Raw genomic sequence first — 14851 nt, 5'->3', positions numbered from 1 at the left:
AGCAATTAGATGCTTGTTGTACGAATTTCAATGATTGTGTGCTTGTGAAAACTAGGAAAATAATGTGGGGGCAGATATTTTGAATTGTATTTTTACTGTAAAATTGCCGAAAAATTGTCTCAATTGGTTTTATAGGATTTGATTTGACGGCCATTTTGCGGTTCATGAAATTATTTAAATTCTTATATAGACTGATTTTATTATTGTTAATTTTATTTAAATATTTATGCTTCATAATGATGTTATTGACTGGACGGAGTATTTAACTAGCAGCGTGAGAGATTAAAATGGTATTTAATAATTTATATTATACAATTATGTTAATGCCTTTGTGAGAAGATCTGTTTATAGCGAATTGCGAACAACGAATGTATGAAAACTAATATAAATTCAATATGAAAATATTGTTTTCTTTTGCACATTCCTCAGCAATCATCTGTCCATCAAAATGAAATAACATTTGCAGTCGGTAGAAAATTTATTTTTTATCTATTTACAAACATATTACTTAAATCTAATTACCATCTATAACACTCACTTTCACCGATCATTATCACAAAGTTATTTTTTTCGGAAATTTCAAGATTTTTTTAATATAAAATTATAAAAAGTAACAAAAATCTGCCGTTGGTCTAACCGTTGGTTAAATTGTGTATCAAAATAAAACGATGGTAAAATGACCACTAAACTTAACGACTTAAGTAATCTTAACGATAAAGTCGTGGAATAATCACAACTAAGAATTTAAATAAGACTGAGGAACAGTTAGATATGCAAGCTAACAAAAATAAAATGAACACTAATGATTGTATTCTAGAAGAAGCTAATAGCGAGCCAAGGACTTTTGGAAGTAGGCCATTAAGTAGATGAAAAGGAGAAAGATGAAACATTTGAATGAGTACTCAAGAAAAAGTAAGATCCAGGACTAGATACAGGACAAGTAAAAAATTCTAGATTACAATCAATATTATTTTTTTGACTTTGCGGTGGATCCAGAGAAAGGAAATTTACCTAATGCCATTTTTGACTGATGACTGTTTTTCGAAATTAGTCCGTTTCAATATACGTAAAATTTAGCTTAAAGTATAGGGGCTTGTTACACCACTTTCTAGTAAAGTCCTTGAATAAGATTAAGAATGACTTTTGATTTAACAAATCTCGAATGTTCAAATTATTTATAATTTTCAAGTTATTTATAATTTTCAAATCTCGATGGCAGAAAATCACTGGTTAACCAGTAACCTTTTTGTTTTTTTAGTTTTTAAGTTAGAACTTATCAAGAACCGATGAAATTGACCCTAAATTATCACCGCGAATAGATTTGGAAGTTAAGTTTTGCGTAATCTTATTATTCCCAAACTGCTCTCTCCGGATCCGCCTCTCCTTTTACTTATATCTATTGCTGCTCATATCGGTAGTATTGAGGAGGGGCCTGCTGCCTGTGGGCTTGCTGGGGCTGGTGTTGCGGCTGCGGCTGATGGACCTGCGGCTGGTGGACCTGGGGTTGCTGGAACTGGGGCTTGGGAGTCGGGATCTTGACCACGATGTCGGTGGGCTGCCTGGAGACCTGTGATGGATTGTTTTGTTAGTGAACTGATTTATTTCAAAGAAAGGGAACATGATTGGAGATGCGGCAATGGATCATTTTGTAAGTGGTATAATTTGGCCACGTAGAGCTTAAGGGCTATGTTTTCTTGTTTTTATGTGCCAAAAATTAGTTAAATTTTAATTAAAATGATCTCATCCATTCAAAGATACTAATACAAGGCTATTCAATTTGATTTTAGAAGCTTATGAATGTTATCGAATAAAAAAAAATGAAATGTAGAGCTTTTTATAAATATTCTGAACAGTGCTAACTAGTTGCTATGTATTTGGTAAGTTTCGATGAGTAAATTCTGGAGTGCATGGATTTATGAGTATGACTATAACGAGATATAGAAAACAATCTCCTAAAAAAGCACCTCAAATATCGAGAAATTGAAACTTAAATACAAACCTCAGCCCTGAAGCCCTCTTTAGGGTCAGCGGTGTAGGTGACGGTTCTGACGAAGCCATCGCTGTCGACGACGGAGTAGGAGCCCTTGATGACGTCACCGTCCCTCTGCTCCTTGCGGTTCTGGTAGTTGGTGTACTGGTCGTCGTTCACGTCGAAGCCGAACTGGTAGGAAGGATGAGGCTGGGAACAAATAATTTGAAATTAAAAGGCGGCTCTAAGAAACTTTCAAAAATCCTTCAATGGGAAGCATGTTTTAAGTTTATTCTAGGAGTAATATCTTATTCATTAATTACTGTACCGATTTAGGCGTCGAATTCTCTATTGGAGAGATTCCCGAGAGTTAGATTTCCGTTGACCGCTGAATTCTTAGTGAATCCAACTCTACAACTTAAGGCATTTTCTTGGATTCTGTTTCGGCTATTCCTTAATATTTTGTATCTTACGTCAGAAAAACTTTTTCAAATAAATTGGTCCGCATTTTGCACTTAAATTATGAAAATTCCAGAAAAATCTGTTCTGGGCAGTTATTGTTTCAGTACCTCTTTATGTATTTTTAGACTTCTTGCGAGTTATATTTTCACAATCTGATTGCTAAAATGTTTAGTAAAAATAATAGCATAATAATAATTCGCTGTTAACATTGTCTTCCTGGGCGGTGGTGGGCGGGGCACATAGCTCGAAGAGCTGATGGCCGCTGGGGCAGGAAAGTTCTTGAGTGGCGACCACGAGCTGGAAGACGTAGCGTGGGCAGGCCTCCCACTAGGTGGACCGACGATCTGGTGAAGGTCGCGGGAAGTACCTGGATGCAAGCGGCGCAGGACCGGTCTTTGTGGAAATCCTTGGGGGAGGCCTTTGTCCAGCAGTGGACGTCTTTCGGCTGAAACGAACGAACGAACGATTGTCTTCCTGCCGCTTTCAACTTGGTCAACCCTGCATACGCGCAATTCCGACATCGTGGTCGCAGTGAAAGTGGCGCGGGCACCGTCCGATCTGATCCATCCGCATTACTGGCCGAGCCACATTGTCGTTCCGGGCATTGTAAGTGAAGTATCTAAGTTACTATTTACTTAGATTTGAACAGAAGGGTGTATATACCCGGTGCTAGTCTAAAACAATTCCGTTGTATTTTATTAGCCATGAAAAGCTGTCTCATTTTCGTATATACGATGTAAAATCAATTATTCAGTTGACTTTGAAAATACAGCGATCTGTATTCAAGACGTCCAACGTGAGAGAATTGCATATTAATGAAAATCGTATAATGATAATTATAATTTAACATAATACTCGTAATTTAGTTAGTAATTGTTTTAGAACACTTTCTGATTTATTAATGTAGTAGCAAATAAATTTTTTGCTAGATAATAAATTGATCGGAAGTACGAGTATGTTAGAGTTTTTATAAGCATGAGGTGATAATGTCAGGAAGTCACATTAAGAACTGGTAATTGCTATACTTCCGATAAGTGCATATTTTTTGTGGCACATTCATAATTCAATTACGCCTGTATTCTTGCTTCAGCAAAAAGAAGGTACAGCGTTGAATAGAGCTCTGTGATTGGTTCATGTGTCACCCTGTGCGTCCACGCACAATGTGATGAGACCTCATAGTAATGTTAGTGAATACGGGCGTTAGCATCATTACAACAATAGTAATCATCACCATAAATTCCGGTATGATCTGTTAGAACTTAGAAAAGCTTAAGCTCTTCTCTTATTTTATGGCGAAGACTTAGACATTGGCAATGCTGGCTGGGCTTGATACTGTGCTGCTGGTACTGGTATTGGTATTGAAGGTGTAAATGTATCTGTCTACTTACGTCATAGTCCTCCAGCTCCTACTGCCTCTGTGGCTGTTACTGAGGCCTGTACTGGGGCTGGGGTCACGGCTGGGTTTGATACTAAGACTGAGGCTGATACTGGTGATCATATTGAAGGTGAAATGGCCTTTGTCTACTTACGTCATAGTCCTCGGGTTCACGCTGCTCTTGCTGCCTCTGCGGCTGTTACTGAGGCCTGTACTGGAGCTGGGGTTACGGCTGGGTTTGATACTAAAGCTGATACTGATACTGGTGATCGGATTGAAGGGTGGAAAGGTATCTGACTACTTACGTCTTAGTCCTCAGGTTCTCGCTGCTCCTATTGCCTCTGCGGATGTTACTGAGACCTGTACTGGGGCTGGCGTTGTGGCGTAGTCTGATACTGCGGCTACTGTTATTGGTACTGGTGTTAAAGGTGAAAAAGTATCTGTCTACTTACGTCATAGTCCTCGGGTTCGCGCTGTTCTTGCTGCCTCTGCGGCTGGTACTGAGGCCTGTACTGGGGCTGGGGCTGAGGCTGCGGAGCTGGCTGGGCCTGGTACTGGGGCTGTGGTTGGTACTGGTGTTGGTATTGACCTTCGCTCTGGGCTGAGTAGGGCTGTGGAAGAAAAGTTTGATGAGTTAATGGTGAGCAGTGGTTGAACAAACTGGTGAAAGTGTTGTAGAAACAAAAACAGAAAATATCGTTAAGAGTAATTAAATTGTCTTCTAATTAACTTCTTTGCGGGATTAATGTTTCTTCCGGAAGAAACATGTCTTTAAGGTTGTCTTAGTTAGCAAGCTGTATAGATCTTGCCTAACACGTAGGAGTTCAGCAGTGAGAATAGTCTCGTCAAAGAAAGTTAAAAATTAACATACAAAACTTCTTTAGATTTTAGGCTGGGTAGCTGAATAAATTCATCTTTGAATAGTTGGTTTTAAGTCAGGTCAGTCAGGTTTAAGTCAAGTTTTAATATTTTGCATTTTACGTGTGTTTTATAAAAAGCTCTTTTTTTCAAGGGCCCTAGGTGATAGAAGATGCTGCTGCTAAGTTGAAAAGTGTCAGCTCCATACTAACCAGTCTAGCGGGGGCGGCGGCGGCGGCAGGCCGGGGGATGACCTGCGTCTGTTGCGCTTGCTGCTGTTGTCCGATGTACTGCCTCAGTAGGTGAGGGGGGATGCCTTCTACGCCCTGCTGAATTAAAAAATATGCTTTAGCTATAAATAAATAAGTCACGGGAATTGGTAGACAATTAGGTCGAAGAAGTCTTATACCGTTGACAGTCTACCTATAACATTCCTCGCGCAAGTTAAATGCAGAACGCAGGAAGTGAAATGCTCCAAAAAGTTTGAAATCAACTTGCGAGTGAAGTATGAGTTAGTTGTGGGAATTTCCATGTTCCCGAACTCTTACATTCCTAATGCCTTCAAGGCACGTGTATTGAGATCGTTCATCATTAGAGATCGAACACCATCCCTTGAGTGAGATAGTTACCAAGAGCAAGACCATAAATAAAGCTTTAAGCTGTAAATGATCCAGAGTCGCACCCTATGGCGTTCTTAGAGTAGGCCTATATCCAGCAGTGACTTCTAAAGGCGAAAGAAGAAGATTGAAATTCCAGATATAGTGAAACGATTTTATTATTTTGTTAATTATTTGATCGGTTACACACTATCGAGGATATAGAACACATCCTATCTTCAAATCATTAAATTGAAATGTTTACACAGGAAAAATTATGATGAAACATTATAAAAGAAAAACCTAATTAAAAAATACTGGATTATTTGGTCAAGCACGCATCAGAGCATTAAATGATCCTGACATAATGTTTAATGGAGTGTAATTGAGCCCAGAAAAGACCAATTAAACAATAAAGTCAGGTCACCGATTACCGGTTACCGGATAACCGCTCTGCTCAATCATCGGTTATGTAACCAGTTACTAGTTCGGATTAACTGGTACAGAGCAACTAGTCCGAATAAACGGCGCGTTTCGAAACGGTAACTGTAACACCGCTAGGGTTGCCAAATTAACCTCACTCAAGTAAGAGCGTGTAAAAATGTAAATAATTAATACAATAAACATGCACTATGTCTTTGGGTAAACAGTGTGTTTGTATGAAAAGGGCCTACAACAATGTTCAAACTATCTAAATCACTCTTAATTTTAACTAGGTATCTTATTGTAAATAATGTTTAAAAACAAATATTAGGTCTTTTTCAACATAAAGCTAAGTGTGTGATTTTGCTAAAAAATGCTATCAAACAAGCGAAGTAGAGCTGTATCATTCGTTCGTTTCTTCAACCTAATATTGTCCATTGCTGGACCAAGATCTTTAATTTATAGTTAAACGTTATAATTGCAATACAATACAATATCTTATTCATTAATATGTTTTCACTGTTGCCGCTCTTTTAAAGATGGTTTCTACAGAATACCAGCATTCATGTTCTAAATGGAACATGATACAAGCTGAGTAGGAGCCATTTTGGTTCAATATTTTAAGTATGTAATTTACCAATAAACCAAATAAACCATTTTTCTTTCTTTCTTTCTTTTTTTCTATCCAGCTATAAAAATAAAATCACCAACCCTAATCACCGGCCGGCCAGCTGGTTGCTCGATCACCATTTACAGACAATGGCTCACGTGTTATTGTGTTATTTGTAAAACATTGTGGTGGTTAACATCACACTTATAAGGTTTTGGGCAAAGACTTACATTTACATGGAATTCAATGGGTTTTATGGTGGATATGTTTAATGTATTTAACAAACATATTGCGCAAAAAATATAATACAATTCATAAATCTAAACGTGCAAGAAAATCATGAAAGTATAATTTTTGTATTATTACTGTATAGTTAATATAAATATGTATTTGTTTGTCTCGGTATTTGTTACCTATGTATTTAAAAACGTAGTTAAAATAATTTTGTTTGATACCTAACACATTACCAAAATTAAAATCATTTTTATGATAAAGTCAATTACTCAAGTCAGAAAATAATGAGGCATCTAGCCAAAAACTACCCGCAGAATATGACTATGTACCAATACCTAGATCATCATCATTACGAATCAACATTGTTTTATTTACTTCAGTTACAAAAGATGGTCCATTATTTCAGTAAGTTGCAAACGTGCGATAGCCGACATTGTGTAAATATTTCAAAAAACATTTCAACCACGGCCACCAGTCACTAATTGGGCTTTTGTTATGTTATTAGTTGCTGTATGAATGGTGTGACAAATATTGTACAGTGTCACACAATTACACATGGTGTCTCAAAACTAACGCAATACACTGTTGTTATTTTAATTCACTCCTAATGCTTCACCTAGCATGTAATGTTACAATGGAAGATTAGATTTTGAGCTTCACATCGAATTATTGTATGTAACATACGTATTTCAAGTAAAGCAAGTAAAGGGCAGTTGAATAGAAAACTGCTTAGGTGTTAAATTATAATAAAGATTAAGGCTGAGTTGAACCACCTAACTTTGACTGTAACTATGACGATAACTGGTGCTTTTCCGATGGAATTTGACAGATTTTTGACGTTTGTCAAAGTTAAAGTAAGATGGTGCAACCCACCCTAAGATATAACAAATCTTAACATATGTACACAGAAATTGAAAATTAAAATTAATATTTTAGGGCGTTCAGAAAGCTCAAGGTACTATAGTAGAGTTCAGAGGTTAAATTATTTACATGCAATTAATTAGTTACCTAAATTAAAATTTTAGGTTCATAAGATAGTTTTAATAACAAAGAAAATAATTATTAGTCACATAATGTTATTTTAAAATATGTTCCTTAAAAACTGAGCTTATTTATGTATACCTGGTTATGCGCCATTAACGTATTAAGAGAAACAATTTTAGTTAAAGTACCAGTGATTGTAGTTTTACAAAATTATGACTTACAAATTCATCGTACAATAATTAGGTAAGTGCAATAAAACTGAATTTACAATTACAAGTTAAATAAGTAGGTATTTGCTTCAATAACAGCAACGAAATAAAATTGTGTATAATAATTCTATTTGTAATTGATGTAATGCTTAAAAATAACGCTAACGAAAATAAAACGCAATTCAATATTTGTTAATAAAATGATTATGTCCTCGTAATGTAGCTTTTTACCACTTTTCGATAATCACAACACTTCAACTCATGCAATGAAGTTCACAATTTAATTATCCTTTGATGTAATTAATTGTAATTATAATCACTGTTAAACTATTAAATAATTACTAACTTGTTGGTACTGATGCTGAGGCCTAGCCAAAGTGCACCCCAGGATCGCTATCGAAACACAAAGTCGCAACATTTTCACACACTAGTAAAATCAATAAAAAATAAGGCCCACAACACACTCGCGGAGAATTACGTATGCGGTGCGTGTAAGCTACTCTCACTTTATATACAGGCACCCCTTCTCGTGTGGGTGGAGGGAGTGGGACAACCACCACTGACATGTGGCCCCAAAACGAATGTACTGTGTGCACTTGGGGTTACTGTGGCAGTTGACACTGGCTGAAAAGAAAAGTGTCGAGAGAAAAAAGAAAAACTTTTTTTCTTAATGGCAGCCAGCTGAAGAGATGAATATCGATGAGGAAAAAGTTTTCATACTCCTTGACCTAGCCAGTGACCTTCAAAGGTGTACATGTGTAAGTAGAAATAATATTTTGAGGGCTTCAACAACTTTCTTATCCCAGGATATCTAAGCTCTACCATTTTATAGAGACGAAAAAATGTAAATCTCATTTATCTAAATGACCTTTACATGAAGTGTTTTGCATTATTAGAAAAGAAATCTCGTACATACAATATATCCTTAACTACACTTATTCTGTGCCATTAGTATAGTTTTGCATTAATTATTATGTAAGGAAAGCTTATAAAAGTGACCACATTTACGCAATGTGAATGTCAATGGGACAAATAGAAATTGCACGGTTTAGTACTGAGATAAAAAGCCAGCCAGAATTCTAATTGTCCGATTGTTAAAGCGATCTGATCTTGACTCTATGTATTGCGTTATTTAGCATATCTCTTTAGATCATCTAAGCTCGTGACTTAGTGGTAAAAATAATCAAGTTTAGGCTTAGAAAGGTTCTATTGTCATATCATCAAGCTACCTTTAGATGCAAAATAGGTATCGCAGATATCTACATTTCCATCGTTTGAAGTTATTTCTTTTCAATCTAGTAAGGCCTTTGGTTTTAAGCTCGTAATGGTTATATCGTCTTCTTAAACTTTGAAGACGAATATGGTATGTAAATGACCATTATTGGCATCAGGTATTACGAAAATATTGGATTCACGAAGGTTATAAAACACATGACAACTCACAAAAAGCCTGCAAAACTAAAAAAAAACTAGGGATAGTAGAGTAAAACCCAAAACGCTAAGCATAAATATACTGGCAGTTTTGACATGAAAATCTTTTTAAAACAAGTGAATAAAGCGATATTCTAAAGAATAATATTAAAACCTTAGAACAGACAAAAGCGTTATTCCAAATTTAAATTGCCAGTACGTATGTAATTACTCGAACTCTAGCATTTGTTTTCATATCACGGGTTGGCATCGGCGAGCACGATTCGCCTCACCTTGCGAATCTTCGAACCACGCAAGACCTGCATGATGCATGCCTGCAACTCTGTGACTAATTGTCTGTAACGGATTTTTGCATAATGAGCTAGACAGTGGCAAAATGTGTTTGTTAATAGTGATTTATGAGTTTAAAATAACGCTAATGCTACTTTTCAAGCTATTTATATAGAAAAATCGTTAAAAATAGTTATTAAATGGTCGTAATTTATTCTCGCAGACATAATCGGGTAGTAACTAATTAGTTATATTTCTTTTCTTTAATTTGATTTAATAAAACTTTATAAGGAACAGACAAAGTAACTGCGTCTTAGCAAGTTTAGGAACGCAAAAGAATATGAGCTTTCCACTTTTTCATCCAACTTACTTTCAGTCACCTTTCTGAAGCCATCCATCAGTCCATCGAGCTGCTTAGGGTGGGGTTCACTAAACTTTTCGAAACTTGACCTCCACTTTTCATCAGTTCTGCGACGGATATGGTAGATTTGTCTTCACTGAATGTCCTTGTTCCTAATTTTTTACCTTATTTAATTAAAAATTACATAATATCTGAAAAAAGATCTTTGAGGTGGTCATTTATTGTGACTGTCACTGTTTGGGTTAGCGGTTAAGCTGTAGGTCCTGGCTACACAGGAGTTGCAGCGGTGGGAGTAGTCCTGTGTATTGTGACTGTCAGGGAGTGTTCGTAGTGAGGTTAAGTTAATATTAGTGAGATCAAATACTTGCCTTGTTATGCATAAAAAATATTTCATTCTTCATCATCATCAACAGCCCTTTACAGACCACTGCTGGACTAGGAGCCTCCTCCACTATAGTGGGGGGTTTTGCCATAATTCCCACGCTTTTCAGGCGGGTTGGAGATGGCAGTTTAAAAGATTGATGATTTTCAAAAAGTACTGCTGCCCGTTCTCTGTTTGATGTGTAGTCCCTTAGTCGCCTCTTACGACTTTGTTAGGTTAAATTAACACGTTGGACGCCACGCGGCTCACCGGTGAGCCTCGAACAATACAATCCCATCAAAAACAATACTTGTCAAAAAAAGCAAGTCTCGCAACTCAGTTGTTCTACGGTAAAAAGTTGTGAGATCCATGTAATACCAAGTCCAGGCCAGGAAATCTTTAACGTTTTACATAAATTATTGACTTGGCCATCGCACTAAATAATTTTATTTACACGTGTTTTCATGCGTCCTGTACCAAGTCCTGGCCTGGACTTGGTATTACATGGATCTCACAACTTTTTACCGTAGAACAACTGAGTTGCGAGACTTGGTTTTTTTGACAAGTATTGTTTTTGATGGGATCTCATTTCTTTGTGTATTTTGTAGACAGCAGTTATGTATCCAGAAAACTGGACCGAAATTGAAAAATTTCACTCGACTTGGCGGTTGCACTACCGTGCCCTCAAATATTTTAGTTTTTCCTTGATTCATACACCAAAGACTACTTATATTCCAAATTTGAAGCTTCTAGGTCTGCTAGAAGTGCCTTAGAATTTTGATGATCGGTGAGTCAGTCAGTCAGTCAGTGAGTGACAAAATTAAGTAACTTTGACCCGTTATAATTCTTAAACTACTGGTTCAAATTGAATGAAATTTTAAATATACCGTCTTTACAATGCCTGCATAGCTAATGAAAATTCAGCCTTCTAGTTTTATCCATAACGAAGTTACAGGCGGTCGAAAATGGCCTGAGCCCCGATTACGGTAACTTTTAACGTTTCCAATCCAGACACGCTTCATCGGTTCTGCGATACGATTGGTCAAAACAGCTGACGTACGCTATTGAACGACCAATCGTATCGCAGAATCGAGAAGCGTGTCTGGATTGGAGACGTTAAAAATTACCGTAATCGGGGCTCTGAATTGCTTCGAGAAAAGGATGGTACGGCCGTGCCGCTTTTTTGCTCGACTTGGTGGGGGCACTGCCGTGCCCCCAGATTTCCATTGTGTCTAGCGTCTCGGCGTTCAATGACTTAAAAAAAATCATGTTTCTCCAAATTACCTCAAATTGTTTAAGGGCTGTGTAAGGCACACATCCTTATACAGTCTCTCAGTGATAGTAGATTCAAGCTCATTCAAAATGCCGCACTCGCTTTCGTCTAGCGGCTGACATTTTGTCATATTACTGCATATTGCAATTCACGACCGGTCCACATGTTAGCTTTCAGCGCACGTGTGCTTACTCTGGTCGCGTGACCTGGTTTTTAGGACAAAGCTTATTTCTCTATTGAAAGGCCTTTGAGATTGCCGATAGATCTCAATATTTTCTACGTTAGGTTTAAAAATGATGAAGGTATGATAATTTAAAGCTATTCGTACGTTGTCTGTAAGGGTTTGAATACTTAAACGACAGCATTATATTTATGAACTAAAAGCATAATGATTTACACTTCAGGACATTGTAAAGAGCACCTGAATAGTGTATGTGAATTAGGTGTATCATTAGTTTTTTTATGGGCACTGTTTAAAGTTTTACCAAATTTTCTTTTGCACCTCGTAATTACTTTCATTCTATCTGTTTTATAAGATACTCTTCTGGTGAAATTTTCCTGAGTACGGAAGGACTTACAGTAATCTGTTAATTGAGCAATTAATCTGTACCCAGCTCTGCATAAACTTAAGGTTTAATACTAACTTACTTACTATCAAGTTAAATCATACCTTAGTGAAAGTTGGACATCAAAATTACAAGCAGTTTTGCCTTAGTACGTAACATGTAAATGTGTAACTTCCTCCTATATATTTCTGGATTCTACAGTTTTAGGTCCTATTCAAGTCAAGGTATAAGTAGCCTTATATTTTTGCATACATTTTAGATTCCAAAAGCCTAAGACGGACTTCTACGACCAATGTGTTTTACGGAATAGAATCCTGAGGCAGCAAATCAATCAACTTAAAAAACTTTAAAGAAGTATCACCTTCGTCATTATATCAAGTGCTGCTATAGTACCGATAAACACTACACTAGACCAGTTAACAAAAATTCCCATCAAGGCCTGCTAGTACAAAAAAAATATTTTTTAATTGATGCTATCCTGCCAAGTAGCTATATTTAATATAAGAGTTATGTAATTATTTCTTTATTATTATTGAGTATTATTAAATATGAATTTTAAAATAAAAAAGAAGCGTAAATAACTATTAATCTATTGATTGCAACCTCAGATTTGCAACCGACTGGTAATTTTAAAAACTAACCTACTTTTTTTCGTTAGTTTCCCCGAATTAGTTAATTAATATACGGAACCGATTAAGGCCATTTAACTACAATTTGCGGTAATTGGTAACGCACCAAAAAGTAATAGAGAAAGTGTGAAAAACTATCATCCTTATTGTCTCGACACTTGATAAATATTCTTTTTTTCATTATTTTTTATGCTGTTGATAAATCATTAAAGCCAGTCGTAATTCACTACTGGCCGTATGCCTCTCATAGGGAGGGCCAAAGAGCCACACAATCTTCCACTTTTAAAGGTCACTTTGTCAATGGTAGAGTTCAATCAAGTTAGGATTCTGATAAAGTCTAGGTTTACTTGATTGCGGTGTTGTACGAATAGAAGTTCTATGTAGATCATCATAATCAACAGACTGTCAATCATAGACTGGTAACCTAGTCTTGACAATTCTTCTTGGCCTTTCCCATTCCCAGGGTCGGCCCTCCGTATCATGCGTCTCCAGGCGGCTCGATCCAGGGTCCTATCACTGTTGACTTGGGCCTCTTTAAGGTCCTTATTTACAAACAATGTTTTAACATGATACTCGCTATTCACAAGACAATTACAGGGAAAGAGTTCAATCAAACCTACATTAGGCTACACGCAAAAACTGTACTGTCATTGATTGACATAGCAACAGTCCATTCATTATGACATTACGTTCCACGCATGCGCGACACTTGCTCCACATGTTGCAAGCGCGTGAGCGGGCGTGGTAGCCGCGCCCGCGAAAGGTGAGAATTCCGTTCAGGATTACCCTGACCTTGAACTATTGTTTCAGCAGCTAACTAGGTATATCTGTCTGCTGACCTATTCTGGTATTCACTAAGATCTCACACAAATCACACAATCTAAGACCGGATCTTAGACAACCGGACCGGATCTTTGCTGAACAACATTCAAATCTTGATTGAACTTTGAACTTAGAAAAAATCTTATAGAATCTATGACTGATTGAGTAGAGTTTTAAGCGTTGTGTTATAGTATGAACTTACAAGTATCATTTAGGTTATGGAGCCAGAAAAATATTAATATCAAAATAAATATAAATAAATAAATAAATATCCTTAGACATTTTAAACTGCGCATCTAGTCCCAAACTAAGCAAAGCTTGTACTATGGGTACTAGACAACGGATATAAACATACTTTTTTGTAAATACATACTTATTATACATAGAAAACACCCAGTCCAATACAAACAAATATGTTCATGCACACAAATGTTTGTATTGTGCGGGAATCGAACCCGCTACCTCTGGAATAATAGTAGTCCGTTTCCAACCACTACACCAAACGGCCGACAAAAGTAAAACAACCTAAGAAAAGTTTTCAGTAGGTGAAAACGATGTTTCTCTATCTATTTTACTAAAAAGAACGAGTATGAAAATAAAGGTTACTGACGTCATTGCTTTTCAAGTCAACTGCCTGAATAATTTATGACTAGCTATTGAAAATAAACATTACTAAATCAAATTGGTTTGGGTTTTCTTCCAATGATACTTTCTTTGGAATAAGTAATAGGTCTATTACCACTCCTATTTACGTATTTATTTAGATAATGCCTCGAGACGACAAATGAAATGCAAACTTTTTCTTGAGACTTGAGTATTTATTACAAGAAGTACGAAGTCTAAATATTTACTAGAGAAAGTTGAGGTCTGATCAGTAAGGTTAAGAAGAGTAGCGTCTATTTTGGAAAACTACTTCGTAGTCGACTCTATCTCTCTCTGTCACTATTGTAGCTTTCTTAACACCTTTGCTGCGGCAGTAACTTTCTAATACTTTCCATTCCTTCGGTACAAGGTCAGTAAACCTGGTATTAAAACTTACATTGTGGCGGCACAAGGCTTAAAGACCTTGTAATATTTAAGATATATTAATTTTATTTTTGGCTTCATGTTAATAGATATTGTGTTTTTTTTCTTTGAATATTAATAATAATGCATTTATTGACATACACCTGAAGGCGTTCGTGAATAACTTGTTTAGTATAAAAATTATAGCTATATTCAAAATACAAGGCTTATGCACCCTGTGCCGCACTGAAGTAGGGAAGTCTGGTGGGTATTCTAGGGATGTGAAATACAAATATCGATAGTTTAAATTAAGTTTTAATAAAAATTTAAAAAAGTAACAAACAAAGATGTTTTAATAATTTAGTCTAAATATTTTACAAATAAGATGCACGAAGCTAGCGTGTGGTGCGGTA

The 14851-nt window shown here is 36.4% G+C and overlaps 1 protein-coding gene across 3 annotated transcripts; it reads right to left on the bottom strand.

Annotated features, from left to right (window-relative positions):
• Window positions 1-895: 895 nt before the first annotated feature.
• On the bottom strand, window positions 896-8189 carry Cpr66D (Cuticular protein 66D). 3 transcript variants are annotated; one of them, XM_028315734.1, is made up of 6 exons: window positions 8067-8189; window positions 4877-4993; window positions 4259-4417; window positions 2000-2179; window positions 1356-1567; window positions 896-1316 (listed from the first exon to the last, which is right to left on the bottom strand). In XM_028315734.1, exons 1-5 carry the CDS (start codon window positions 8136-8138, stop codon window positions 1397-1399), a joined length of 699 nt encoding a protein of 232 aa, XP_028171535.1. In that variant the 5' UTR covers window positions 8139-8189; the 3' UTR covers window positions 896-1316; window positions 1356-1396. The 3 variants fall into 3 exon arrangements, with proteins under 3 accessions (XP_028171535.1, XP_028171534.1, XP_028171536.1); XM_028315733.1 differs by having other exon boundaries at window positions 896-1567; XM_028315735.1 differs by having other exon boundaries at window positions 896-1567; window positions 4877-4990.
• Between the last annotated feature and the right edge of the window lie 6662 nt (window positions 8190-14851).

Source organism: Ostrinia furnacalis, unplaced genomic scaffold (assembly GCF_004193835.3).
Source record: "Ostrinia furnacalis isolate ACB-3 unplaced genomic scaffold, ASM419383v2 OfSCF5217, whole genome shotgun sequence".
Classification (NCBI taxonomy): Eukaryota; Metazoa; Arthropoda; class Insecta; order Lepidoptera; family Crambidae; genus Ostrinia; species Ostrinia furnacalis.
Note: the sequence above shows the minus strand (reverse complement) of the source record. Positions and strands in the feature narration are given on the sequence as shown.